The sequence below is a fragment of the Octopus sinensis genome, linkage group LG20, assembly GCF_006345805.1.
Source record: "Octopus sinensis linkage group LG20, ASM634580v1, whole genome shotgun sequence".
In the NCBI taxonomy this organism is placed as follows: Eukaryota; Metazoa; Mollusca; class Cephalopoda; order Octopoda; family Octopodidae; genus Octopus; species Octopus sinensis.
In genome coordinates, this window is record NC_043016.1 from 22,731,510 (window position 1) to 22,758,866 (window position 27,357).

Sequence of the window (27,357 nt, forward strand, 5' to 3'; positions counted from 1 at the left end):
GCTTTAGAGCCTGCACATTTGATCCATATTAAAAATTATAAAAATTAAAAACAAAAAAAATATGTATTAAAAACAAACAATTTATTTGTTTCGGGGGATTTGAAATACAATGGCAGATATATATTTTATATATATATATATATATATAATATTACCTATTTTATTATATATACATAACAACATGTATGTATATCACAGTATTTAGGTATGTATTATACAATAATAGAATGTGTTAAATAATGTCCTGAATAATACAGAACATGAAACAATTTGAACCAACAGGGATCAATATGGATCAAATATGGCAGGAGGCTTGCTTTCTCTTTCATATATATACATATATATACACACACACGTGTATATATTTGTATATATGTACACACATACAGAGAATAATGTTTGCATATATATATATATATATATATACACACACACATTCATATACATATATTTATTATATATACATATATACACATGTTACTACAAATATCAAAACATGCGACTGGACAGAAGACAACATGCCAGATCTAAATACATATGCATACATATGTATGTGTGTATATATGTGTGTATATATATATATGCATGTATACACAATATATATATATACATATATACATACACACACATCTATACACATACATATACATATATACACACACACACGTGTGCACACATGCACACACACATATGTATATATAATGTTTTTGTTTCCATTTAAAGATTTCTTCAAATAGATTTAATTTTCTCTGTGTGTGTATTTTTTTATTTTTATTAATTTTTTTAGTAAACTTTATCTTTCTATTTAAATTATCAAATAGACTTATCAAACAAACCACTCCCTCAGATTTTAGTGGGTAAAAAAAATGCAGCACCATAAATTTTAACAGAAAAGGAGCCAAAAGAATTAGTCAAAAATGATTTTCTTTTTTTTTTTTTGAAGCCTATAGTAAGCATTTCAATCGATTATTGATCCCTATTGATTGGAATTTAACTTTACTTTGACTTTTTTTTTAAAAATCAATTTCTTTTTAGACTTCTTTCCTTTAAATACCCTGTCAATTATCTACAAGTAACGAGGACAATTGCAATTTATCTTTCCTTTGGCCTCAACATTTTACTTACAAATAAATGATCTTAATTATCATTTTCTTTTTTAAATAAATGAAATAAAATATTAAAAAATGAAAGTAAATATAAAAATAAAAATAAATTAAAATATAATTTTTATATTTTCACTTTTTTCTTCACAGGAAAAAAAAAGGTGATCGAAATAGTTACTATAGTTTTTATATTTAAGTGTGTGTGCGTGCATGTGTGTGTGTGTGCACATGTGTGTGTATTGATGAATAAGTTTCATGTCAAAGTTGAGACCAAAGAAAAAACTATTTGTCTTCATAAGTGCAGATTAAATGACTTGTGTCGGTGGGGCTGCTTTCTTCTTATTGGAGACAGGAGGGTTTGGTGAGACAAGCTGGCTGAAACTAAAAATAACCACAAAATTAGTTTTGAAGCCTAACAAAAAATAATATTCACCAATATTATTTATTTACATTCAAATAGTAAGAAAACTAGGTGCGACAATCGGAGTTTTATAGTAAAAAGAATTATAATAATAATAATAATTTCAATTATCAATTATCACAATCTAATTTTTTATATGAAATTATTAGCGCACCTAAATGTATCTAGTTTTAAATGATTATTAATATACAAGGGACGTAAGCTCTAGTCATTATGTCTGTGTGAGCTATCTGTGTATTTGGTTTTCAAATTTCATGTTGAAATTTCAGGAAGAAGCATCTTGAAGCAGTAACAAGTGGCACAAAAAATTTGAATAATAAATAATTATTAAATCCAAATTCAAGTCCTTATTTGTAATAACTATTGTTAAAAATTAAAAACGGTGTAAAAGAGAAATGTGCTTACATAGTATTATTCAACAATCTGAAGATATATATGGAAAAACTAAGATGTATTCTTGAATTCTTATCAGTACTTGATAAGTCATAAACAAACAAACTGAAAGGTCCTATCAATTGGTATTCTACTATTCACACTCTGCCATGTCCATTGTTGAGACACTATTGCTTAAATTTACCAAGATGTAAATGAGTACCATGGATGCATTATTATTAGCTAAAAGTGGTGAATCCAACAACAAACATTGGAATATTAGTGTCAACTACCAACATACAATATATACATTATGATTTTCCAGGTTTCTACCAATAATAAGAATTTCCAATACAAAATACAAGATCACAAAATATGACATTAACCTAATCTGATATTATAATTTTTTTTCAGTTTTGTAAGGCAAATCAACTTCAATGGAATTTGAACTTGGAATGTTGAGGTGTAAATGTTCTAGCAATTCTACCAATTCACTGTCTTTATCTATGATGATAATAAATAACTATACACATACAGAAAGATCACCATGGGTCCATAGGTGAGTATGCTTATGTGGTGGGGAGAGAGTGTTGTGGTACTGCTGTCACCTGCCCAAACAGATCTAGTGAAATACTACTTGTACATGTCTGATTACTGATTACAATAATTAGATAATCACTAGGATAATTAACATTAGATAATCACTACAATATTTAACACTAGATAATTACTAAGATAATGATAACACAGAGATAAGAAAAGAGCTTTGAGTAATCTATGTTGACAGCAAAAATTTAATAAATAAATATACACCCACACATACACACAACACACACGCTCTTGTTTTCATTTTTTTATCATTTTACTTCATTGATGTTTCCCAAACTCATTAGATTTTTGCCAACTTTTTTTTCTTTTGCAGAAGCAGTGTCTTATAATGTCTTATATTCCTTTATCAACACTTCATTTTATTTAGCTTTATTTCACTCATTTATAATGTTTATATTTGTCAATTGACACATCCAGCAGATTCCATCAATTTTAAGATGCGACAACGCACTGCCCAATCAGCTTTAAATGTTTATTTGCTTTTTTAGCTAATTGATTCTTCAGTATTTAAATCCACTGTATTATTCCAAAAGTTCACTTCTGTCTTAGGATGTATATTATAAAAGTGTGTGTGTGTGTGTGTGTGTGTGTGTGTGCGTGCACATTACATCAGATTGTGTTCCTTAAAATATGGCAGAATCTTCTACCTTCATCTTTGATTCTACAGCAAACAAATCTTCAACAATCCAAACTTATTTGTCAAACAGATCTCATTATCTTCTTTGTTTTAAGAAACCTTCCTACATGCCCTCCCCTCTACACACAAGCTATTGCCATACATACATACATACAAACACCTATGTATTGTATAGTGAAAGAGGGAGAGTGAAAAACAGAGAGAGTTGCGTGTAAATGTATGTTTCTTTGAATTAGAATTAAGTAGGTTTAAGAACAGAGAAATTTTTGATTAAGGCTTCAGTGCATATGTATAGACTGGCTGTTTCTGCAGATATTGTCATAATTGCAATACATATGTTAGGGCCTCAGATAAACAATATCAACATATGGCTGGTGCTTTCTATCAGATATAATGGCCTACAATATAATTTTATATGAATATACATAGAACAAATTTGAGGCTTAAAAAAATAAATGTTGGAACCAATTTGTTTGACTAAAACCCTTGAAGACAGTACCCTAGTATGGCTATAGTCCAATGACTTAAATGTACAATTGTAACAGCTGTATGTTTAAACATTAGCATGTTTAGTGATATCAATTATAAAATATCCAGAACAGAATTATACTAAACAGGATAGTTGTACCATTTCATCTTTTGGAAATACTGTGTCTAAATAAGTTACTTTCACTTTAAATGTTTGTTGATAAATTCATGAAGCAACTTTGTAAATGGACAACTGGAAATATTAAAAAATTCACTTTTTCTTTTCTCTTTCTTGGTATTTCAAACAAACTGCTATTTTAACTTTAACTTGATTTCTTTTTTTCTTTTTACTTCTATTGTTGCACAATTAAGAATCTCATATCAACATGGTTTATTTGGCTATGTCTTTTACCATAAGCTCAAGTTGACCAATAACCTGTGAGGAGAGTTTGTTAGAAAATGTACAAAAACCTACACTAATGACTCTTACTCAGGATTAAAGCAATTCTAAAGTAAGCAGGTAAATATTTTATGTCAACCACAACACAATATTAACTATTAATGAATTCATTGATGCACAGCTGAGGCTGACATCTAAAATGCTTAGATGTGTAATATCTCAACAAGAACAGCTAAGTTAAAGATGTAGATTCAAAGAACAGAGTAACTGAGTTTTTTTTTTGTTTTTTTTTGGGGGGGGGGTGCTTGTAGGACTACAAATCTGCTTCTTTCCATTGCACTTTACCATATTTCCATATTATGTGCACTGAAAACTAATGAGGTTTACAACTAAACAAAGGGAATTATATAGCTGACATTGTGTTCCAACATAAACAACACACAAAACAAATCAAACACAAGACAATACTATACTTTCTCTTGAAACAAAGATAATTTCAATAAACCAAGAATCTATCCTGTATGGTATATAATGTACCTTTATCAATTATCTCAACTCATACTACTAGCCATATTCATTTATTTGTCTTAGATCATTTTTGTCTTAATTATGCTAATTACATAAGCTACAAATGCTCTTCACTTTTTTTTCTACATGTCCACATCTCAAGTCAAAGTCAACTGCTGTACTGATGATGCCCATTGAGGCAGAAACCCATGTCCTCACTTTTCTTATTTGGAGACAAGAGGACAACTGTTGTCAGTGACTTGTTTCTCAGATCACTTTTGTTTCACATACATTATATACATTACACACACATATATATATATATATATATATATATATATATATATATATATATATATATACACACATGCATACACACATATACACATATATATATATAAAGGAAAATATGTTTTTAAATTGGGATCAAAATTAAAGTTTTAAATTTAAGAATGGTAATTTTTCTCTGGGAGCAAATTTTGTTAATGAGATATAATTACTGTTTAAAGAGATGCTAGTTTGTATCCTATCTTCTTCACCAATCAAGTCGATGACCAAAACACTTGGCTGTAACTGGCCTAGTCTATTGGGTTGTCAAAAAGTACCATGAACAGGCACAAATTAAAGCCATAAGTGTTCCATTAGTTTGTAGTGGTTGGTTAAAATTTTACCACACAATATAGCTAAGAGAAAACACAATCTCTACCAAAGTAACTTAACTAGTTGTTAATCATTATATTTGATTACCACTATCTGATATAAAATGACGTCCACAAGTTACCTCCATATCTATCAATTCATTATGAATATATAGATCTCCATCAATTCAGATTATCTCAGTAAAAAGTCTACTTTATTACACATATTTTAAAAAATAAATGTGTATACATGCAAGCTTTATTTTTAAGGGCTTGGAGAATTTTTTTTTTCCCAAATAGGGTTAAAACATATATATATATTTAATATCAAATGGTATGACAGTTATATTTTAGTCTATAATACCCATTATGCACAAAAGACATCAAATGTTCAACAATAATACAACTACTGACAAAAAGCAATTAGGTTAGAAACAACAATATTATATATATATATAGAACAAATATTTCTCACAAGTACAACAATGAAAGCTAAACATGCTAGCAACAACAACAACAACGATAATGCAATTGTCTTAGGAGCAAAAAATAAAATATATTCTTCATATAAGTTATTTATCAACCATTGGCTTACAAGAAAATTCAGGGAAAAATAGAAAGGGAAAATATTCAGTTTCATTATGGAAATATATTAAATCAATGTAAAGAAAAGCTTCTTCCATGTTTATTAATTTTGTTGCCGAGCTAATTTCTTTATTTAACCCTTTGCCAGTCCTATGTATTACATGTGATATACAGCACTTATTTCCCTGGTGTCCCTGTATCATATATGATAAACAACCCCCTTATTTTTTTCAACCACCAGTGTAACTTAGGATTTATGAAAGGAAACTTTAGCATTATTCAGAACATATGAAACAAGGGCTAACTGAAAGTCTGAAATCAAGCATGGTTCGTGGATGTTTAGGACAAACTTATGAAAATGGTTTGGACAAGCAAAGGATTAATTAAAATGAATTCTAATAACTACATTTATATAACAGGAAACTTAAAACATTTTTTATAAGAATTTATAGAAAATAATTAAGAAAATAACAAAACAAGTTGATATACTAAAATATCGTAACTGCAAACAATTTAGTTTTGATATTGTAGAGACTGTTTGGATATGTTAGGAAATGTCTTGAGAATGGAGTACAGAGGACCAAATAATTTTGATCATGTAAAGGAATTTCCCTTTAGAAGTTGAAACATGTCACAAACATATTTTTACCCACCTGAAGTTTGCTTATGCCTAATTACTATTTGGCACTAATACTATTGAATTTCTTCCAACTTGGCAGCCCCATGGCACAACTCAGTCAATGTTAAAGCTATGTTTTTAAAATCTGCTCAGAGTTATTTCTCCTCACTATTTCTCATTGATAACAACTAAAGGGCTATAAATGCATTTGGGAATCTGATAGGGGACAGCACTGGGCAGATATGATGTTTCTACACCTCTTACCGTAAGAGGGAATTTTTTTCTCCATATCAAATGTAGTGAATTTGCCTTTAGAATTTGAAATATGTTACAAACATATTTTAATTCACCTAAAGTTTGCTTATGCCTAAACGCTGCTTGGTGCTAATGATGGTGAAGATTATATATATATACACACACACACACATTTATATACATATACATTTGTATATATGTATCTCTTCTACAAGAAGACACCAGTCTCTATCCCTCTACAATACTTTTTAATTTCTCATCAACTAGCACAAAGCCATCTTCAATACTATTCCTCCTAGTTGAGGAGTCTTTTTTTCTTGCAAGTTACTGAATGACCCTGCTGGTGCCACATAAGAAGCTCTCAGTGCACTCTGTAAAAAAGTTGACATTTGGGAAAGCATCCAGCTGCAGAAACCATATCAAAGCAACAATGGAGCATGGTGCAATCCACCAGCTTCCCAGTTCCTGCCAAACCATCCAACCCATGCCTGCATAGAAAACAGACATTTGATGATGATGACGATGATATACATGTGTACATTACACAAACACACACGACAGGCTTCTGCATGCACACTTACTGCCTACCAAATTCCATCATAAGGAATTTTGCAACCCACAGAGTAAAAGAGTCTTGCCCAATGCCATATATGCTCAATAGTAAGATCAAACACAGAATCACATGCATGTGCAGTGAACCTCTTAACAATACAGCAATTACTTCAACACTATATGTGTGTGTGTGTGTATGTGTGCGCGCACGCGCATGAATGATCAAAACTAATCACTAATCATGGATGCGGGAGACTTATCTTAAAATAAAAGGACACACACACACATTCTGTATATATTTTTTGCCAAAGATTTAGAATCTGACAAGGATATATTATTAAGTGTTGTTCTTCAATGTTAACTTTATACTGTAATGCATTGTTTTATGATAAAGGTGGTAGGCATGATGAAGGTAGTAGCATCAGCAATTTTTCAGTCATACAAGACTGCACGTAGAAAGAAAGAGAGAGAGAGGTAATTGTATCAACACTTGTAATACTATTAGTACTAATTTGTCAATCACAAAAGGGTTGAAAACTTAAGTTATGTCAAGATTGGCTGGAACTGAATTTGAAAAATCTTAAAAAAAGTAAATCTTAAAAGAATATTCTAATTTTGGCACAGGAATTTTGAAGGGAGTGAGTGAAACCATAATCATGACTGATGCAGTTTCACGCAACTGGCACCTGTGCCAATGGCACATAAAAAGCACCCATTACACTCTTGGAGTGATTGGTGTTAGGAAGGGCATCCAGCCACAGACACCATGCCAAATCAGACTGGAACCTAGTGCAGCTCTCCAGTTTCAGTCAAACTGTCTAACCCATGCCAACATGGAAAGTAGATGCATGATGATGAAGATAAGTTGGTTACAAAGTGACAGTATTTGCTTGAGGTGAGTGAGCAAAAGTTTATAGAGACATTTTATACATAAAATAAAGTATTTATAGAGCTGTCATCAATCACTAGGTATAAAAAGGTCACATCCATACTAAACGGAGTTATAATTTTTCTTCATGTACAGCTAGATCACAAGGTATGCTTTAGCTGCACAACTCACTCATTAATAAAACTATATAACATTTGTATGTAGAAAGTTCACATTTCCTCTTGGCAATCTTTCCAAAGAAAGACTCTTTCACCCATTGGCAGATGTAGGTTGAAGGCTAATAAAAAGGTATATAGAGGTATGTTTGGAAAAAAGTAGGTATTTGTACTGCTGCAATTAGGTTTCCAGTAAATATCTGAAACAAGTAATAGCATTCATACTTCACCTGGAACATCAATTCACAACCTAATTATTTTTTAATACATTTATATTTACATTGTGTCATATAACTCTTCTAGAAGAATCTGTTCACCATCACCTTCTCTCATACTTTAACTCCTGATCTCCAACATAAAGCTGCCCACCTCCCCCAGCAAGGGTTTTGTAGTTTTGTGAGCTGTATGGCAATCTTACTATTGCTGGTGGCATGAAAAAGTGCCCTGTAAACACTGTAAAGTGGTTAACATTAGAAAGGGCATCCAGCCTTAGGAATCATGCCAGAGCAGACATTGGTGCACAATGCAGTTCTTGGACCCACTGGATCCTGTCAAACCATCCAGCCCATACCCGTATGGAACATGGAAATTAAATGATGGTGTTGAAATAAGATGACCATACTAAACAATCATCCAAACATGTTTTACATTGTATCATTTTCTTTTATCTTCAGTTTACCCTTCTTGTGTTTTTATTTTCCACTTCCTTTTTCTACGATTTACTATCCTCCCTACCCTCTTTCTTTTTCCTTCTTTGTTGCTAACACAGAACCATCTGTTTAGTGACTTCTATAAAACTCATCAACACAGAAAAACTGATTGTGCATTTTTGCATTTGGCACAAAGGAAGATCATGCCTACTAAACACGACACTGTCACTGCATCCACCAACACTACCCAGCAGGCAGTAAACAAACCCTTTGTATTCAACCAATTCAAATATTAGCAGCTAACAATGAACTATTTGTCACCACAGTTCTCTAGATGCACACACACACATACATATTGCAGTTGCACAAATGACATGAATTAACAAACCTAAATGTGATTGGAAAATATTTCAAATGCAGACACTATATAAAACATGTCCTTAAATTAGTCAACATATTAAAAAACAAAAAGAGTGGAGAGTCTTTTGGCAACTTTTTAAAGATTCATTTTGATGAAAACATAAGTCCAGTCAGCACCAACTTCAGCACAAACTTAAAGAAACTGTATATTCTTGTTCTGCCAGGCTTTATAATATTTGTATGTCAACATGAATGTTCTGACTAGTAGACTTCTTATAATAAACTTGAACAACCATCACACACATAGACATATGTGTCTTTTATTTATTAATCTACAGTAATCTGAAGAAATGATTAAATTTCAAGCTAAATTTGTTTTCAGTTTGTATTTATAGCTCCATTATAATCTGTTTAAAAAATTTATAAGGTGGGAAGTGAAGTTACTAAAATTAAGTACTAAAAACAGAAAGCAAATTGTGTTAAACTTAATTGCTAAATAAAAAAGTATTGAAATAATAAAAATAATTTTATTTAAAAGTATCAAATAAAATTTTCAAAAATATAGATATAAAATAAAAAGAAAGTAATCTGAGAGTGTTTTAATAAATATAGATTTAAAATATCAAAAAATGAAATGTTTCCTTCGAATTTCTCTATCCATTTTAGAAACATGGATCTTACCAGTGAGAATTGTATATTGTCTACATCATCAAAATTTTAAAATTTCAAGAGAACACGAAATATGTCATCTTCTGTGAGCTCCATGGTCAGCCCTCAACCTTTTCTATGCAAAGGGATTTTAAACTCAATATTTACATGTTATGTAGATGCTATTATTTATGACTTCAGCAAGAAGTTCAACTGCTGAAAATGAATTATTTCATGTTCTCTCGAAGTTTCTAAATTCTTATGATATAAAATGAAATGCATGCAACATTCTAAGTTTATATGACCCTTATACCCTAAAGTTAAGGGAACATTTTTTGGCTTTGTTTTATATGTCAAATTTTATTAGTTCTCTGCATAATCAGAAAAACATGAGACGAAAACTGACAATTTATAAAAAAAAAAATCATTAAACCTACATTAATTTTATTAACATAAAAAGTAAAAGTATAAAAGATTTAATGAAAATACTGTCGGGGTCCTATTTTTTTTTTTATTTCTTCTTTGATTCAAAATTAAGTTTTAAAATATTTTGATAAATTTAGAACATTAAAATAAAAATTTATTCAATATGGTAATAAAAATCTGGAAAAATAATGGAAATTTAAGTAATACTTACAAATTCCAAATAGAGGACTTCTTCTTGGTTGGAGCTAAATCTGGATGTTCTCTTGAAGCACGGATCATTTCTGTCCATCTGACTGCTTCTTGTAGTTCCATAAGACGTTCTTTGTATTGATTGCGTTCCATCAATACCCGTGCCATCTCAACACGTGTGAACCGTTTCCTCTGAGCCATTGGAATATCATCCTGTAAGAACATGTTTAGAAAATGTTAATTTCAAAACATTCCAATTTCATCTGCAACATTTAGTTGTTAGATTTCAAACATAGTAACACAGTATAGAAATACAGCATTATAACATCCCAGAAATACAGTTTTATGTATGTTAAAGATATATATTCACCAACAAATTACAAATTCAATTTATAATAAATAAAATAACTAAAAAAATTTTAAAAGATAAAATTTGACACTCACTTCTTCATCAGCTTGAGCAACCTGAGATTTTTTCTCTAATTCTTCTTTCACTTTCTTTAAGTTATCTTCTAATTCTGAGATGCGCTGTATTTGACGTGATTTTACTGTTTGTAGAGAATTGATTTCCTCGCGCATAATTTCATGTTCACTGGAATAGAAATAGAAGATTAGCAACAAATTATTTTATTTGTCACAAGCATGACATTACAGATTATTATTGTAAAGACAAAACAAAATTTATGAAGGAGGAGGACAAAGAGAAAGTGGTAACATTGATGAATCTCCCAAATGGAATTAAGAGCAGACATATGAACAAACATGTGGTCACTTGAATCACACATTCTACAACTCTATTGCTGAAACCCGTACTTTATCAATCTAAGAGATACAAAATTTTATCAATAATGCGATTCATCTACCATCTCAGATACATCTACCAACCAATGTATCAAAAAATATTAAGTTCAACAAATTCATGTAAGTAATGAAAAAATTATAAAATATTTTAAAAATATAAAATTCTTAAGAATGCGCCCACTATGCCTTCTACTACAACAATTACAAAGGTGTATTCCATGATTTAAATAACTTTGGTTAATGGCTGTGTCTGAGACAGAATATAAACATCAAATATGCTACATATAAAACCAGGTGTTTAGTGGAAGAGAGTACTGACTACTGATCATTCTTATGCAATCATCATCATCTACAATCCATCCTCCATGCTGGCATGGGTTGGATGGTTTGACATGCTCCAGCAACATGGTTTCTGTGACTGGATGTCTTCCTAACACCAACCACTTTACAGAGTATACTGGGTGATTTTTCATGGCATCAACACTGAATAGGGCTACAGTAAATAGGGAGACAGCTTTATGCAAGGAGATGACAGATTAAAGTATGGAAGAAGGCACCAGAACAGAATAAGTTCCTCACTGCAAAACTAATGACAAAATACTTAATAATGAATACTAATATTTTTTTCAAAAATACCATGAAAAGCATGAAAGAATTACAATGTAATCATTCAAAGTCTGTAAACAAAGCTGTCTTTACAATAAGAACCATGGTTTTTTTTTTAAAGTTCTCTTAGAATTGTATGCTCCACAATAAAATGTGATAAATATCTTCCATTTTCATAATCAGTTACATTCATCAATGAGTCACTAGCTTTAGTGATATCCTTGATGAATTAGAAAAGACAGAATTATGATATTCATACCAGAGGAAAGAGCAATATGGATGAAAAGATGTAAAATATTTCCAAAACGATTTACAGGCTTTGTTTGCCAGATTCATACTGAATTATCTATTATAATATACAAATTCAAACAAAAGAAGGATATAAAACTGAATTTAATTGCTGAGCAAACTCACCTGGTAAGTTCATCAACTTTGGCAATAAGGTCATCTTTTACAACATTCAAAGCATTTCTGAAAAAGAAAGAGAGGGGAGGAAAATGAGAAAAATAATGATAAAAGAAAAAATTTGTGTATCTGAATTCTTTCATCAATTTATTAATCATGTTTTTAAATTTTCTACCTAAAACTTCCTCTCAATTTTAAATATATGATATTAAAACAATCAAATCAACATCCTATAAAGACAATTACTGAAATAATTGCTAAAGATTCAATTGACTGCAAAAGCAGTAACTACAACTTACTGTCACCATCACCACATTACTATTACTCACACAACGGGTGATTAAAATTTCAATGTCAGTTTTATGATGAAAATCATTTTAAATTAATCCTATAATGTTGCTTTTAATGGTAAAATAGTCTATACGCAGAAAAATAATATGATGTGCACATTGATTTTCACCAGTAACCAAAAATATGTACAATTATTTTTTCATTTTATCATCATTTAACGTCTGTTTTCCATGCTGGCATGGGTTGGACGATTAGACAGGGTCTGGCCAGCTGAAGAGCTGCCCAGGTTCTATGACCATTTTGGCATGGTTTCTATGGCTGGATGCCCTTCCTAATGCCAAACACTTTTCAGAATGTACTGGGTGCTTTTATGCAGCACCAGCACAAGTTCATTTACATGGTACTAGTATGGATGCTTTTTACATGGCACTAGCACCCACAAGCCCACAAGATTAGGAATGCAGGGGACATGCCTGTATGAAAGGACAACCTCAATTTTATTTAGCTTGATGTCTGTTCTTAAGCACAGAAACTGCCAGGAGTCATGGTCTCCTGTCATATGTAAACCTATTTTGGTATGTATCACATCAAACTAAACATGAAGTTGTATACACTACTTTTAGTCCTGAAAATACATTTTGCTTACTGTAGGACTAAATGACTTAAATATACAAACTATGCATCCATTTTATAGTTACATGACATATGTACATACAGCTTAAAAGAATCATTTGTTGCAAAAAGTCATCATCATCATCATTTATTGTCTTTTCTATGCTTGCATGGGTTAATTAGAATTTGGTGAAGCAAATTTTCTATGGCCAGATACCTTTACCCATTTCCAAGCATATTAATATTTCTCCATGGCCAGACATATTTTTCATGGAAGAGTGATAGTGAACAGCATTCCTTTATGACACTGATGCTCTTTTACAACCACTCTGTACAATGTCATTACACATGAAAGCTAAAACAAATGACCAAAATGTAATTGTGTGTGTGCAGTTTAATTTATCACAAAGCAACTGTAATCACCTGTCTCTGTTCTTCCACCTATTTTCATTACCAATTCATATTTAAATCCTGCCTATGGAGTTTTGGGAGAGAACTGGCACAAAAACAGGTTGGGAACAAAAAACATACTTGGATGTTGAGAGTGAAGTGTTTGCAGGTTTATGGAACACTGAGCATTACAGGAGTGTAAAGAAAAAGAACAATATAGAGGCTGCTGAGAAAGCATTTAGATGGATCTGACCGGAAACAAGGTGATTGATGGGGACGGCAGAATGCCAGTTGGACACAAGACTAGGCTTCATCAATTCATGTTGGGTTGCCTGGATGAGGGTGTGTGTTGTAAGACACAAATGCCCAGTTATTCCAGGATACAACACTGACAATGCATCACAGATGTATCTTGAGCTGACAACTTGCAATGCTTTTCAAACCAACATGATCTCCCTTGTTTTTACTAATGCAAATTGCCCCACCCCTCCTGTTCACAATCCTAATGATATCCAATTGCTTTCTCAGTTTCTTTACAATTAATCTGCTAACTACAGATTTCATAGCACTCAATTATACAAAAAGTCAACTAAGGTAACTTACTTAGTAGCCAATAATTCAGTGTTCTCTAGAATCAAGTTTTCAAGTTCTTTACCCATACCTGCAATAAATAATAGAAAAAAAACATTACAAGTAAAAAAAAAACACGACAAGGAGACAAGATGTTTCTTTGCAGAGAACAGAAAACATTAACAAAAACAAAACTTCAGAATCCACATTATTCAATCTAAGTTAACTTTACATGCCAATAAGTAAGTATATAAACACATACATAGATATACACAATGAAAAGAAAATGTAAACAAATACAATTTTATAAAGAATAAATAAATACAACCAAACAAAACATAGAACCTTGAAATACTTATTTAACACCTAATTTGTTTTAATTTTATTTAGGATATGCTTTAATTGTTGAGTTAAGTGTATACTTTTCTAATCTTTTTAGGTCGTAAAAAAAAATCATTAAAAATAAAAGAAGAAAAAGATATCAAAAGATATAAGAAATTTAGCAAAAAATATTCCATTTCCTTATATTTGTACAATAAAACTATTTCTTCAGATATAAAAAAAAAACCCTCTGAAACATTTAAATCTCAACATTCCTGAATTAAAGAATCTTGGAATTTTTGCAACACTCCTCTGCTTGACTTCTTGTGCAGTGATCCATAACCTTTTCGCATCCAGATTATGCCATCAAATATAATGCTTATTCATTCACATTGTTTTGAATAATCATTATCTTATTGCTTCAAGAATTTGATGATGCCATTGCTTATTTTTAAAATGACACTATGGTAAGTGTGAGAGGTAGATCTGACCATAAAACATGTAGAGTATTTGAGCCAGATATGGCTGCTTTAAATGCTAAAGGGTTAAGGAACATCATGACCATAGCATTACAAGGATGTGTGTCAACACATTGGCAGCTCTAGACTCTCCCACGTCTCTTTTCTATTCAGTTCATCAGCTCCAGGCCTGCTCAAACACTATAACACCTAGCTTTGTAAAACAGGACCAGTTGTTTCTAGTTAGGGTGTTGTGACACCTTTGGGATTTGATGTTATATGGTGGAAAACACAGTGAAAAAACCAACCAGTTTAGAATGTCAAGACATCTTTCTAACATCTGCCACCAGAGATGCAGTGAACTAGATTGGTTCATTGCAAATTATCAACAATGTTACTTTCACAAATAACTAATAATAAATAATACAGTAGATTTCCATAGGTAACTTTCTATGCAGAAGTTCTAATAGTTATTGATGAACTGAGGTAATGAAAAATACAGTAAACCACTGAAGAGACTCTTCTCCCTTTACACCTGTAAAGGGTTAACATTTAAAAACAAGCTATTGAATTTTGTAAATATTAGGATTAAAATGGTACAAATATTACTGTAATTAGTGTTAACAAAATATTTTTAGCAAGAGTTTATAGCACTTCATAGATATATTTATCCCTGTGGGTGCAGGTGCCATATAAAAAGCATTCTGTACACTGGAGTGATTAGCATTAGGAAGGGCAATATTAGCACCAATATACTGTCAGAAACAAGATCTCAGGCTGTCATGTGTTCCATTTCTTGCAGAAACATCTTTTATCATTACAAATATTTCTTTGTGTGGCTATTTTTCTCTGCATAAAAATAGCACAAAGTTAAGGTTAAAGTCAGATACCACTTCTCTGTCAGAATAAGAGGGTAAAAAAAACAAATAAATATGAAGGAGGTTAAAAAAAACCCTCAAATAAATAAGGACCTAACAAAGAGTAGAAAGCTTTAGCTACCACCTGCCATAGGTGTCTTTTATAGAACAGTCCCTGGTAAGAGGATAACTTCCTTAATCAAGGAATTTCAGAAAAGGTACACAGAAACTGTGTCTTCTTATGACTATGTCATTAAAACAAGAATGTGTTCATTATCTCAGCTAATTAAGGGCTATTATTGATACAGAAACAATGAAACCGATTATAGGGTATCTTGATACCCTATTTTAAAATTTTAGTATATAATGTAAATTAAATTGTTAAACAAGATAGATAAAATATTTAAAACAAGTACAAAACAAGATGTTTTTATGCTGAAATATACTGCCTATCATTATTATCATCATTTAACATCCTTTTTTCATGCTGGCATGGGTTGGACAGTTTGACAAGTGCTGGCAAATCAGAAGACTGTGCCAAGCTTTACTGTATGCTGTATGTTTCTACAGCTGGATGCCCTTCCTGATGCCATTCACTTTACAGAGTGTATTAGGTGGCACTAGCAGCAGGGAAGTCCACCAAGTAACTTATTTGCAAGACAAGAACACCCTGAACTGAGGGCAGGGGTAGTATTGAGAGAGGTGGCTTTGTGCCAAGTGATGACAGGATCATGTATGAACAAAGGGACAGAAATTGGTATCTTGCATTGAGGGAGATATAGGGTTACCTCAGTGGGAGAGTGATGAGATGGTGAAGATGTGATGATACAATTAATTTTGAATTTTAGTGAATTAACTCATTACTTAATTTGGAACATAAATTAACATGAAATTTAAATGGAAGGTTTTAATTTAGATTACTTTCATCTAGGTTTGTATCAAGCTATCAGAGGTTATTTTAGGCAGGTTGATAGCAAAAGGGTTAAAACAGGAATTAGTCAACCATAAAACCTCAGTGTTTTTAATAGAAAACAAAATGAATATTAAATCATATATGATTAATGAATATTAAATTACAAATTTCCAACATATAAGGAGTTATAATTTAATTATATTAACAACAGTATTTGACTGATACTTATTTTATCATACTCAGAAGGGTGAGAAAAGTTGACCTTAGAGGAATTTGAACTTAGAATGTAAAGGAACACAACTAGATACCAGAAGATATTTTGATCACTGCTCAACTAAATCTGCCATTGATAATGTTTACAGTAAAGCTATGCAAATTACATAAGCAATTATATTTAAAATTTCTTCATATTTTCCCATTACTGAGTAATGTTGATATAAGATTTGCAAACTGAAAAATTTCCAAGACAGTGGGGAGTTTACATAGAGGATTTGTGCTTTATATTGAGGCTATTTAATTTGTACAAAAGCTGGGCAGTGTGATTCCTATTTTTAAAAGATATGCAGTTTTTAAAAGGGAAATTTCACTACATTAAACAGATGGGACTACATGGGAACTCTTTCAGTGACGTACATGGTCCCTATTTTTAGGACATTAAAAAGTTTAGCTGTTGATTACACACATCTCTATCATCTCTCTATCACTAATTATGTTAAATTGGTAATCAGCTGTACAAATACTTTAATTAAAATCCTTCCAAAGACAATAATTTGATGTATTAGCAATAGGTCAAAGAAGCATATATTAAAGTAGTGAACATGAAAAGGTTCTGTGAACCTATTACAGGAGGGTCTAATTTTACAGTAAGACAAAATACATATAACCCCTGTATGTGTAATCATGTACTATTTTCCTAGACAACATTGTAAAATGAATTAATCTATAAATAAGTTCACAGCTAACATTTATATTACCTAGTAATACAATATACACAAAGAGAATCTAGAATATTAATTAGCTAAAATAGTTTAATTCACAGAACTGAAAAATTAAGTTTTGAATATATAAAATAATTAGTATGGGTGTTTTATGTGCACCTGATTTTATAAGTGTTATTTGAGTAATACATTGAATTGAAAAAAAAGTAAGTTTTATTTACAAGTGACAATATAAAATATAAAACTGAGAAATCCTTTCAATGAACTGGAAATCAACAACTATTTAATCATAAAAGACAGAAATAGAAAATAAAATTATCAACATTAAATTATAATAAGCATTGGTATTAAATATTCAAATAATTTCTGTATTTGCACACACACACACACACACACAAACAGTCCACCATATAGGATCAGAAAATTAGGGATAATTGGAAGACCCCAAATACTGATCACTCTTAATAATGATAACAATAATAGCACATTTAACAAAAATCAATTTTAAACACATAAACAAAACAAAAAAGGGTAAAAGAAAGAGAAGTGTGATTCAGGTGATCTGTTAGTCATGGCCAATGGAGTTGGCTGTTTTATAATAAATGCAAGACAGTTTGTCTACTGTAAGCAAAAGCAAGACATGCAAACTGAATTTATCTGATTTTGTTCCCTGTTGAACATAGCCATGTGTACAACAACAATAATGACAACATCAATTATTCACCTTCACCATTCCCATGAAAAAATAAACAAATAGAGTAAATAAATTTTCAATGTAAGAGAAGAGGATAAGGGTAACTAGAATAAATATGTACATAACGAGAGGAATAAAGAGGGATAAATAAATACAACCAAGAAAGGGGGTAAAGAAATAACTTCTAAAAACTGAAATAAGTGAATAAGCTATATATTTTTGATTAATTATATGATCTCAATTAACATCTAACAAGGCCTGACAAGATTTTGTTAGGAAATAATACACAGAAGCAACAAAAAAAGCAACATTTAATTATGACATCACAAAATACTTGGGGACGTGAGCTCCTCATGGTAATAAATTTTTATTAATATGATTATAGAACATTTATTATAAGTGTTGTGGAGAACTATTCTGTAGAATATATAATATTCCTTTACATTGCAAGTATACTACGATTGATTTCATCAGATCTACATAATTCTCATTGATGGTTTAATTTGCAAGAAAATTGGAGTTATTTAATGTCCAGATGCTTAATGAATATATAGGTGAAACATCATCAGTTTTACCTCTGATCTAATTTAATTCGTTGGTCACAATTTTCAGAATTTATTTCAAATAATAGATGGAATTGAAAATCACATGTGTGTGTATCATTTTTTATAACTATGTATATATTTTTAACAATGATAATGCCCTGTATTCTTCCTGTTTTATGTTTTCATTTTGTTTTAAATATAAAAAAATTTCCTTGTGCATCCTTCCATGAAGATATTCTCACTTGTAGTAATTAACCAAATTAATTTAGTTAAATTATATTTGGTTAATGTTATGCTGTAAGTAATGAATTGAAACAATTGTAAGTCTGGTCTTGTCAATGCTAATAAACTTTTATTAATCATCATCATCATTGTTCGACCGTGGTCGAGACAATGGAATTTACCATGTTACGCCCGACTTCACGGTCCATCATGGCATTATGGAGGTCCTGTTGCTGGATGCCTGTATCCCTGGAGATTACATCAGGGTAAGAGAGTGTGCGCCCTCTGGTATTGCGAGTAGATGGCTTCCAGAGGAGAAGAGTAGAAATTGCCTCGTTTTCAGCTCTACAACAATGTCCAGCAAACTGGACTCTCCTACCTTTCCCAAGAGATGACACGGGTGGTTGTTTCCCATATATTTGCATTTTGGATGGATGACGCTTCCACAAGAGATTTTGAGCTCTCATAAGGAGGCGAGTGTAGGTTCCATCCAACCGCCTCTCAAGCTTCTTTGATAACATCCAGGTTTCTGAGCCATATAGTAGAATTGGTTCGACTGTGGCTTTGAAGATTTCAAGTTTGAAGTCTCTACTTAGATTTGATGACCAGATCTTATTAATCCTATCGCTATCTTCTCTCTTGTTTTGTACAATATTAATAATACTATGTATGTATGTGCCTGCTTTGTTAGGCATTAAACCAGTCTAATCTTGGATATGTTTATCCCTCTGAGGTTCATATCCTCATTTGTACTTTGATCTATATATACATCATATATATAATGTCTTTAGATCCATATAGATGTAACCATTGATCTATGGGTTGGTATGTTGTACTGTATGACTATTTGGTTATGATTATATTGTTGGACATGAACAGCTATTTTCAATACTTAATTTCTATAACAATTACTAAAGGTGGGCGCACACTTGCTCTGATTTATCACTGCACTTACAGATAGTCTTCTTCATGCAGACCTTCTCCTGCCATGCCCAAGATCTCTTCTCAGCCAATCAGAAAATGCTCAGGGAAGAGAGCAGAGGCATCCATCCAATAATAGGGGACAACATCTTTCGATGGTTTGTGGCTGGGATAGCATGTAGATCAGACTGGGATGACCTGAAGGAGGCACTAACCCCTGTCTAGCTGGGGGTGGGAGTCAAGTGTGAATGTGAGGCTGCTGACCATGTGGCCAGACATTACATACAGCATACATCACCTATGGAACTCCAACACACTCATGGCTGCTGCTAACAGGGCTGTTTCTTTAACAGGTGTCCAGCAGGGTGACCCTCTTGGTCCACATCTTTTTGCATTGGTTGTCAATGATGTTACCCAATTAGTCCTCTCACCCTTCAATGTCTCATAACTTGGATGACGTGACCTTAGGTGACTCAGCTGAGTCTGTAGTTGGCGACCTTCAGCAAATCATCTCAGTCCTAAAGCTTCTTGGGCTTGAAATCAACCCATCCAAGTCAGAGGTGATAAACATGAGCTATGATGAAACTGAATTCCAAGACACCATACTCAGCATTCATCCCATCTCGGCAGAGGCTTGGCTGATATCAAGGAACGCTGTCTGCATTCTTGGTTCCCCAAACCCCTCAAAAGCCATAACAGAGTGCCTGGAGACCAAGATTGTGGACTTATGTAGAATGACTGGGAGATTACACTTTGTTGATACATACCTGATGCTCTTCCTTTTGCAAGCAGTTCCAAGAGGAAAAGCACCGGGTATGCAGTGCACCAGGTCACCCTCTTAGAGATTGCCTCAGTGATAATAATGGCATTATCTTTCTCTTGCACTAGGAACATCCACTGCAGAGGCTGCAGTTAACCACAATGGTGAAACATGTTGGGAACAAATGATATAAATTTCATCTTGTGTTTATCATGTTTTCCTATTCTTTTATTTGTTTGTCATTTTACTACAACCATGCTAGAGTACCACCTTGAAGGATTTTAATCAAAAAAAAAAAATCAATCCCAGGACTTGTTCTATTTTGTTGAACTGCTAAGTTACAGGGACATAAACACACCAACACTGGTTGCCAAGCAGTGATGGTAGGGACAAATACAGACATATACATATATGGCAGGCTTCTTTCATTGTCCATATACCAAACCCACTCACAAGGCTTTGGTCAACACAAGGCTATAGTAGAAGACACTTTCCCAAGATGCCATGCAGTGGGACTGAACCAACATGGAACCATGTGGTTGGGAAGCAAGTTTCTTCCCATACAGACCTGCCTGTACCTATATGCACACACACACACACACACACACACACACACACACATTACATACACAAGGTCTGACCAATAAGTATCCAGACTGTTATAATAACGAGGCTAAAGCACACAGAGTGAAGCTGCTAGGTAAAGATTGACCTTGAACTCTGTTGTGCATGCACACTAAGTTATCACATTCTAGCTCACTTCCACTGTTTACAGCAGTGCTTGGAAGGAAGGTGTGTAGCATGTGATCATCACATTGACCATGATAGGGAAAGTTGTTATGGCAATACCTGCTCAGAGGCCTACACAGTTATAGAAAATGTATGAGCTGCACACGAGTGTATGAGTGGTTCAGATGTTTCCAAGATGGCCAAGAAAAACATCACAGGTGTTCCTGCAGCTGTGAGGGGGGGGGGGAATCATCGAATCACCATCTTTGAGTTATTAGAGGATGTGCAGATTAGTTGCAGTTTAATTCAGTACATTATCACTGAGGATTTGTATATAAGATACATGTCTGCCAAGTTTGTGACAAAACTGCTTTCAGCTGACCAAAAAGACATGGGTTTCAGTTGCACAAGACCTTGATAGTCTTGAGAACAAGGAAAACTTTTTGAAAACTTTGCATAGGCCTCTGAGCCGGTATTGCCAAGCTTTTAGCAGATTCTCTGCTCAACTTTCACTATCATGGTCAATGTGACAATCACACGCTACACACATTCCTTCCAAGTACTGCTGGAAACAGCAGAAGTGAGCTAGAATGTGATAACTTAGTGTGCATGCACTGTAGAGTTAAAGGACAATCTTTGCCTAGCAGCTTCACTCTGCATGCTTCAGCTTCGTTACTATGACAACAGGCCAGATATATTTGCTTCTAGATATTTTCTATTTTCAATATGACACTTTTTTTGAAAACCACATTTTGATGCTATGATTTAGTGTAAATTTTCAAAATACACTACATAGTGAAGTCCAGGATCGAAAATTATACAATCTTAAATGTGTAAATTGATTTAGCTCAAAAGATTTCAACCACTCATTGTAGCAACTCAGCTATTTAGTTGTATCTACTTGATGTGTTGGATGGGTGTCTATTAGAAATGCTACCAAAAAATACAATGTCTGAATTAAATATGTATCAGGAGAAAGTACAAAAATCAATGCTTTTTGCAGTGAAAAATGCATTGAGCTTGCAGGGCTAAATCCTAATACTCAAAGTTAGATTGCAGTAATGATTTATTCTACAGAAATAGGGTCATGAGTTTGCAGAGAAGAATTCTAGTTGATTGACGAGACCCAGTAGATTACTGGGACTTACTGGAAGAATCACATCAACAAGACCACACATACACAACAAAGACTGACGGAAAGCAGTTTACAACAGTGAACAATTCAGACATTTGCAGACGATAAAACATAAAAATGCCAACAACATGCTATGTTACGAGAAATCAATTTGAACACTTGACAAATATTGTGGGACACTTTTTAATGTAAGAACATTGAAGTTACAAAATATGTTGATTCATATACAACATAATAGTTTTAATACACTGAGAATGTTGTTAAACATAAAATGACAATGACCAACAGAATAAGCAGTACAAATAAAGAATACTGATTCATCAGGACTTCACATACAAATGGTACAGATATTTACAAGGACATTAAACAAAACAGTACAAATACAAAAGCAAGCAAATGTGCACACGCGCACAAAAAACACAGACATCCAAGGAAATGTAGCAAGACATGGCAGAACACAAAAGACAATCCTTGTCAAGCCTTGTTGCATAATTTTTTTTCTTTCCTTATGGATATTATATAATGCTATATTATAAACCAAATCATGGGATCTATTTAACAAATAAAAAAAGAAAGGACAATATTTAAAGCCTCTTCAACAGTGCTTGAATGCTGCAAAGCAACAACTTAAAGAGAGATGGGCTTAGGACAGTAATCTTACCGAAAAAGTTGTCGCTCACTGAAGATAGCAGGTAAAAAGAAAAAGAAAATAAAGAATGATACATGTGTAATTATATTAATAAAGCAATGGTTAATCAAATTGAAATAGATATTGTTTGATTTTACATTTTATTTTCAAGACAAACAGTTAAGCATAAAATGTAAAGCAATTTTAACAAAAAAAAAAGCATTCAAAAACATTTTCAGATATTTCATTAAACAACAGTAGAAGAGAAAAGAAAATGATGTAATTATTGCAATAAATACATTCTAGATCCTTGTATTTTTAAACCTTCCACACAATAGTTTAATACGAATATATAGTCTTCCTTTATGTGTATAGACACAAGCGCACAATGGCTTATAGAAAAGTTGATTTTAACATGCCACAGGGTAAGAAAGATAATTTTCTGTAGAGTATGTCTGAACATAAGCACATGTGTGTGTGTGTGTGTATATATATATATATATATATATACACACACACACGTTTTGCTCAGAAAAAAGTTTGGTATTACAATTAAAAGAGTTTGAATGACAACCACAGTATGATGACTAAAACTTTAATTTTATTGAAAATCCACATATTCTCTCTATAGAATTTAAATATGTCTGGTATTTTTTTAAGTGATGCAGATTGGACAATAAATATCAGGCAATAACCAAGTGAACCACAATATAGCAAAAAAATTTATCAGATACGTTTAATCATACCAAACACATCTTTAGGCAAAGACAAGATATATATCATGGACATGCAATTTTTATAGAATGCCTGGGAGATATAAGACAATTATGTATAGCTCTTTTCAGACTGCATAGAACCCATGGAATAATGCAGAAGTTTAATATGATTACTATTAAGAGATGCAAACAAAACAGTAACTTTTAGTTGCACCTAGTGCAATAAATATAACACACATATATATTACTAAAACTCAAAGTTTGTGTTTTCCTGCCCTTTGATTAATATGACAAAAATTACAAAGAAAACAGTCATTTCCTCCTTTAAAAAAAAAAAAATCAAGTTGAAAATGTCAAATAGTGGCGGCGGCACTTCAGAGAGTTGTCACAGCTACTGCCGTCCAGCCTTTTTTCCTTCCCCAAATCATTTATACAACTTTCGGAGTGCCATGGACTGAAAGATAGATATTCTCCCTATATTTTTATGAGATATTTTTTATAAGAATTCATAAGAATAATTTTTCCAGATGCCACCAAAAAGGCCTGATTTGAGCCATCCAATACCCAAAGCCAAAAGAATCGGAGAAAGGGAGGGGTATCAACTAATCAGAGAAAGATGTCTGAATAAAAAGAGAGAGCAATTAAGACTTGAAACTGAAGAACAGAGACAATGTAGATTGAAAAGTCAACAAATCTGATGTTTAAACGAAAATTATAATCAAAGGGCTGAAAGACTAAAGCAAGCTCAAATGAGACAACAGCAAGTTCATTTAAATGAAAATTAAGAACAGACAACTTCAATGACTTTGAAACCAACACTTTCGACACTGCAACCATCAAGATATTGTTGTCTATCGTTCCCCCATTGTAGAGCTTTCAAATTTCTGGGAGAAACTGCCAACTTTTACTGTATGAACAGAAAACTCAATTTAGCACCACTACCTGACTTACCACCAGAAATGAGGAAATTATTTGAAGATCAGACAGATGTGGGGGGGAAATTTCAGAAAATATGCTAGGCAGTACAATACCATTTTCCAAAAGACATCTTTTAATTGCAAAGAAAATGTACAAAAAAACACACTGACCATTCACCTAATCTTTTCAATTGCATGGTTAAATAATATAAATTTAACTATATTTATATCAAAGGACAAAAACATACCCAGTTAACTTTTTCGATACCAACCCAACTGAAATTGTTTCTGGGGTACAAACTTGTTTTAAAGTGATCTAAAAACTTTCCACCCAAATTTTATGTTAACTTACACAGCTTAATGATTACAAAGTTATTTTACTAATTTATTTTCATATTTAATTGGAACAAAGGCAGTCTGTCTCAACAGAAATATCCCCAAAAATGTATTAAACAGAATGAAAAGGATGTGCAAGTGAGCTGAGAAATTTCTTTTCATAAGCTTCAGAATGTGCTTCAGAATCCAACTTCAACAGGACAAGACAGCCACTCACTGATTGCTCAAGCTATAAGAAATAGCAGCTAAATTTAAAAAAAAAAAACACCCTACAATTTTAGAACAGAACAAAGAATGTTGCCCTTTATAAATGAAAAGGTGAGATGGTTACAGTTGGAACAGCTTTGATCATAGAACTACTCAAAACAACTACTGTTGCTAAAATCACAAGAAAAGAAATTAAAGCAATAATTAAGATTTTAGAAAATCGTAATTACTGATACTTTTTTATTGTTGCAATGAAGACATCCTTCTTGCTTCATTACAATTTAATTTGAATAATAGTAATACTAGAGCTCAAAATGTCTATAGATGATAATATCACATCTTTCATTTACTTGTTTCAGACCAACTATGGCCATGATGTAGCACTGCCTTAAAAATTTTTTTAGTTGAATGAAAGATTTGAAATATTCAGTTGCAGTCTGAATGATAAAAGCCTGAATGTTTTTGGGTTTTTTTCAAAGAATATGAAAAATAACTTGCTCAAAACATTAATTTTATCAAGTTGTATTCATAAGGAACAGCTAATGTAATACTTCATAGTAAAAGAAATACAGAAACTAAATAACAAATATAATTTCCTGAACTTAATCTCATTTTTAAAGATATTTTTTTTATATATTTACAATTTTTTAAAAAACCTGTTGAGTCTCAGAGGAAGGGTAAATGGCCATGACTTTTATCATATAATTTGCTAATTATAGGACGCAAACATGTGATAAAAATTAATACTAGGTGTAGAGGGTAACATGTATATTATAACAAAAATTACTTTCTCAGGCTTCACCTAGAGGCTGGTCATATCAACTAATATGAAATATATATATATATATATATATATATATATATATATATATATATATATATATATATAAAAAATGGAGAAAAAGTACAGCCACACAGACATATATATAGTTCTTAGTGATAGCTCATCATGTTTCATATCAGTAGATCTGGTATCATAATGACTTAGAAGACAGTGATTATTTTTTTTTTTTTTTTACTCATTGCTTTGATAACTGAAAAGACAGTACAACCAATTGCCAGAAAATTGTTACAGTTTCTACAAAACCCACATAATATTGTAACATATTGCCCACCCACCTAATATTTTTCATCAAAACATTGATTTGTTTACTATTCTTAAAGGAAATTTCCCCCTGTAGATACAAAGGCAAGATAGACCCGTAGTAACATAGACAAGAAATTTCACAGCATTGTGGATAGTTGAATAAAGAATTCAATATGCTTGCATTCTGCAATATTTTACAATATTATTTCGAAGACTTCTTTAACAAGAACTAATAAATATGTAACTCTTGAACATATACAATTCATTTCTGTAGATTATTGGTAATTATGCTGAAGTAATATCTTGTTATATTGAACATGTAAATCTTTCTTTAAATGTCTTAAATTTTTTTTTCTTACTATCAAATGAAAACATTAAGTTAATATTCACAACACACAAAAGTGCAAACACAAATATACTGACAACTTTCTGAAGAAAGAAAATAAAAATCATATACATCAGTTAGTCTTTAAATTGTGTCTGTATGCATGTGTTCCAGTGTGTATATGTACATGTGTGTATGCATGCACACGCCCAAGGAAAATTATAAAGTAAAATATAAATTTTAAAATGTTAATAAGTAAAAAAAAAAATTATGTAATATATATATAAAGATAACACCAAAGAAAAAACCAACCAACAAAATAAAAGTTGAAGAAAGGACTAAAGATAAAGAACTATAATTAAAGTGTAAAAGAATCCAGTCATTACAACATTCTAAAAATTGATAGTTAAATTAGGAATTAAAACCAAATTAAGAAGGTTAGTCTCTAATTTTTTTTTTCTTTTTCAGTATATTAAAAAATAATTTCTAA

The 27,357-nt window shown here is 31.9% G+C and overlaps 1 protein-coding gene across 1 annotated transcript in view; it reads right to left on the reverse strand.

The window, feature by feature from the left end:
- The window catches only part of LOC115222631 (C-Jun-amino-terminal kinase-interacting protein 4), a 206,196-nt gene that overhangs the window by 87,608 nt on the left and 91,231 nt on the right, over nt 1-27,357 (reverse strand). Inside the window, exons 11-15 of the mRNA XM_036511616.1 lie at nt 23,313-23,330; nt 14,192-14,249; nt 12,305-12,361; nt 10,928-11,075; nt 10,506-10,696 (exon numbers count right to left, since the gene is read on the reverse strand). Of these exons, the coding sequence (XP_036367509.1) occupies nt 10,506-10,696; nt 10,928-11,075; nt 12,305-12,361; nt 14,192-14,249; nt 23,313-23,330 (472 nt within the window). The remainder of the gene's footprint in view (nt 1-10,505; nt 10,697-10,927; nt 11,076-12,304; nt 12,362-14,191; nt 14,250-23,312; nt 23,331-27,357) is intronic.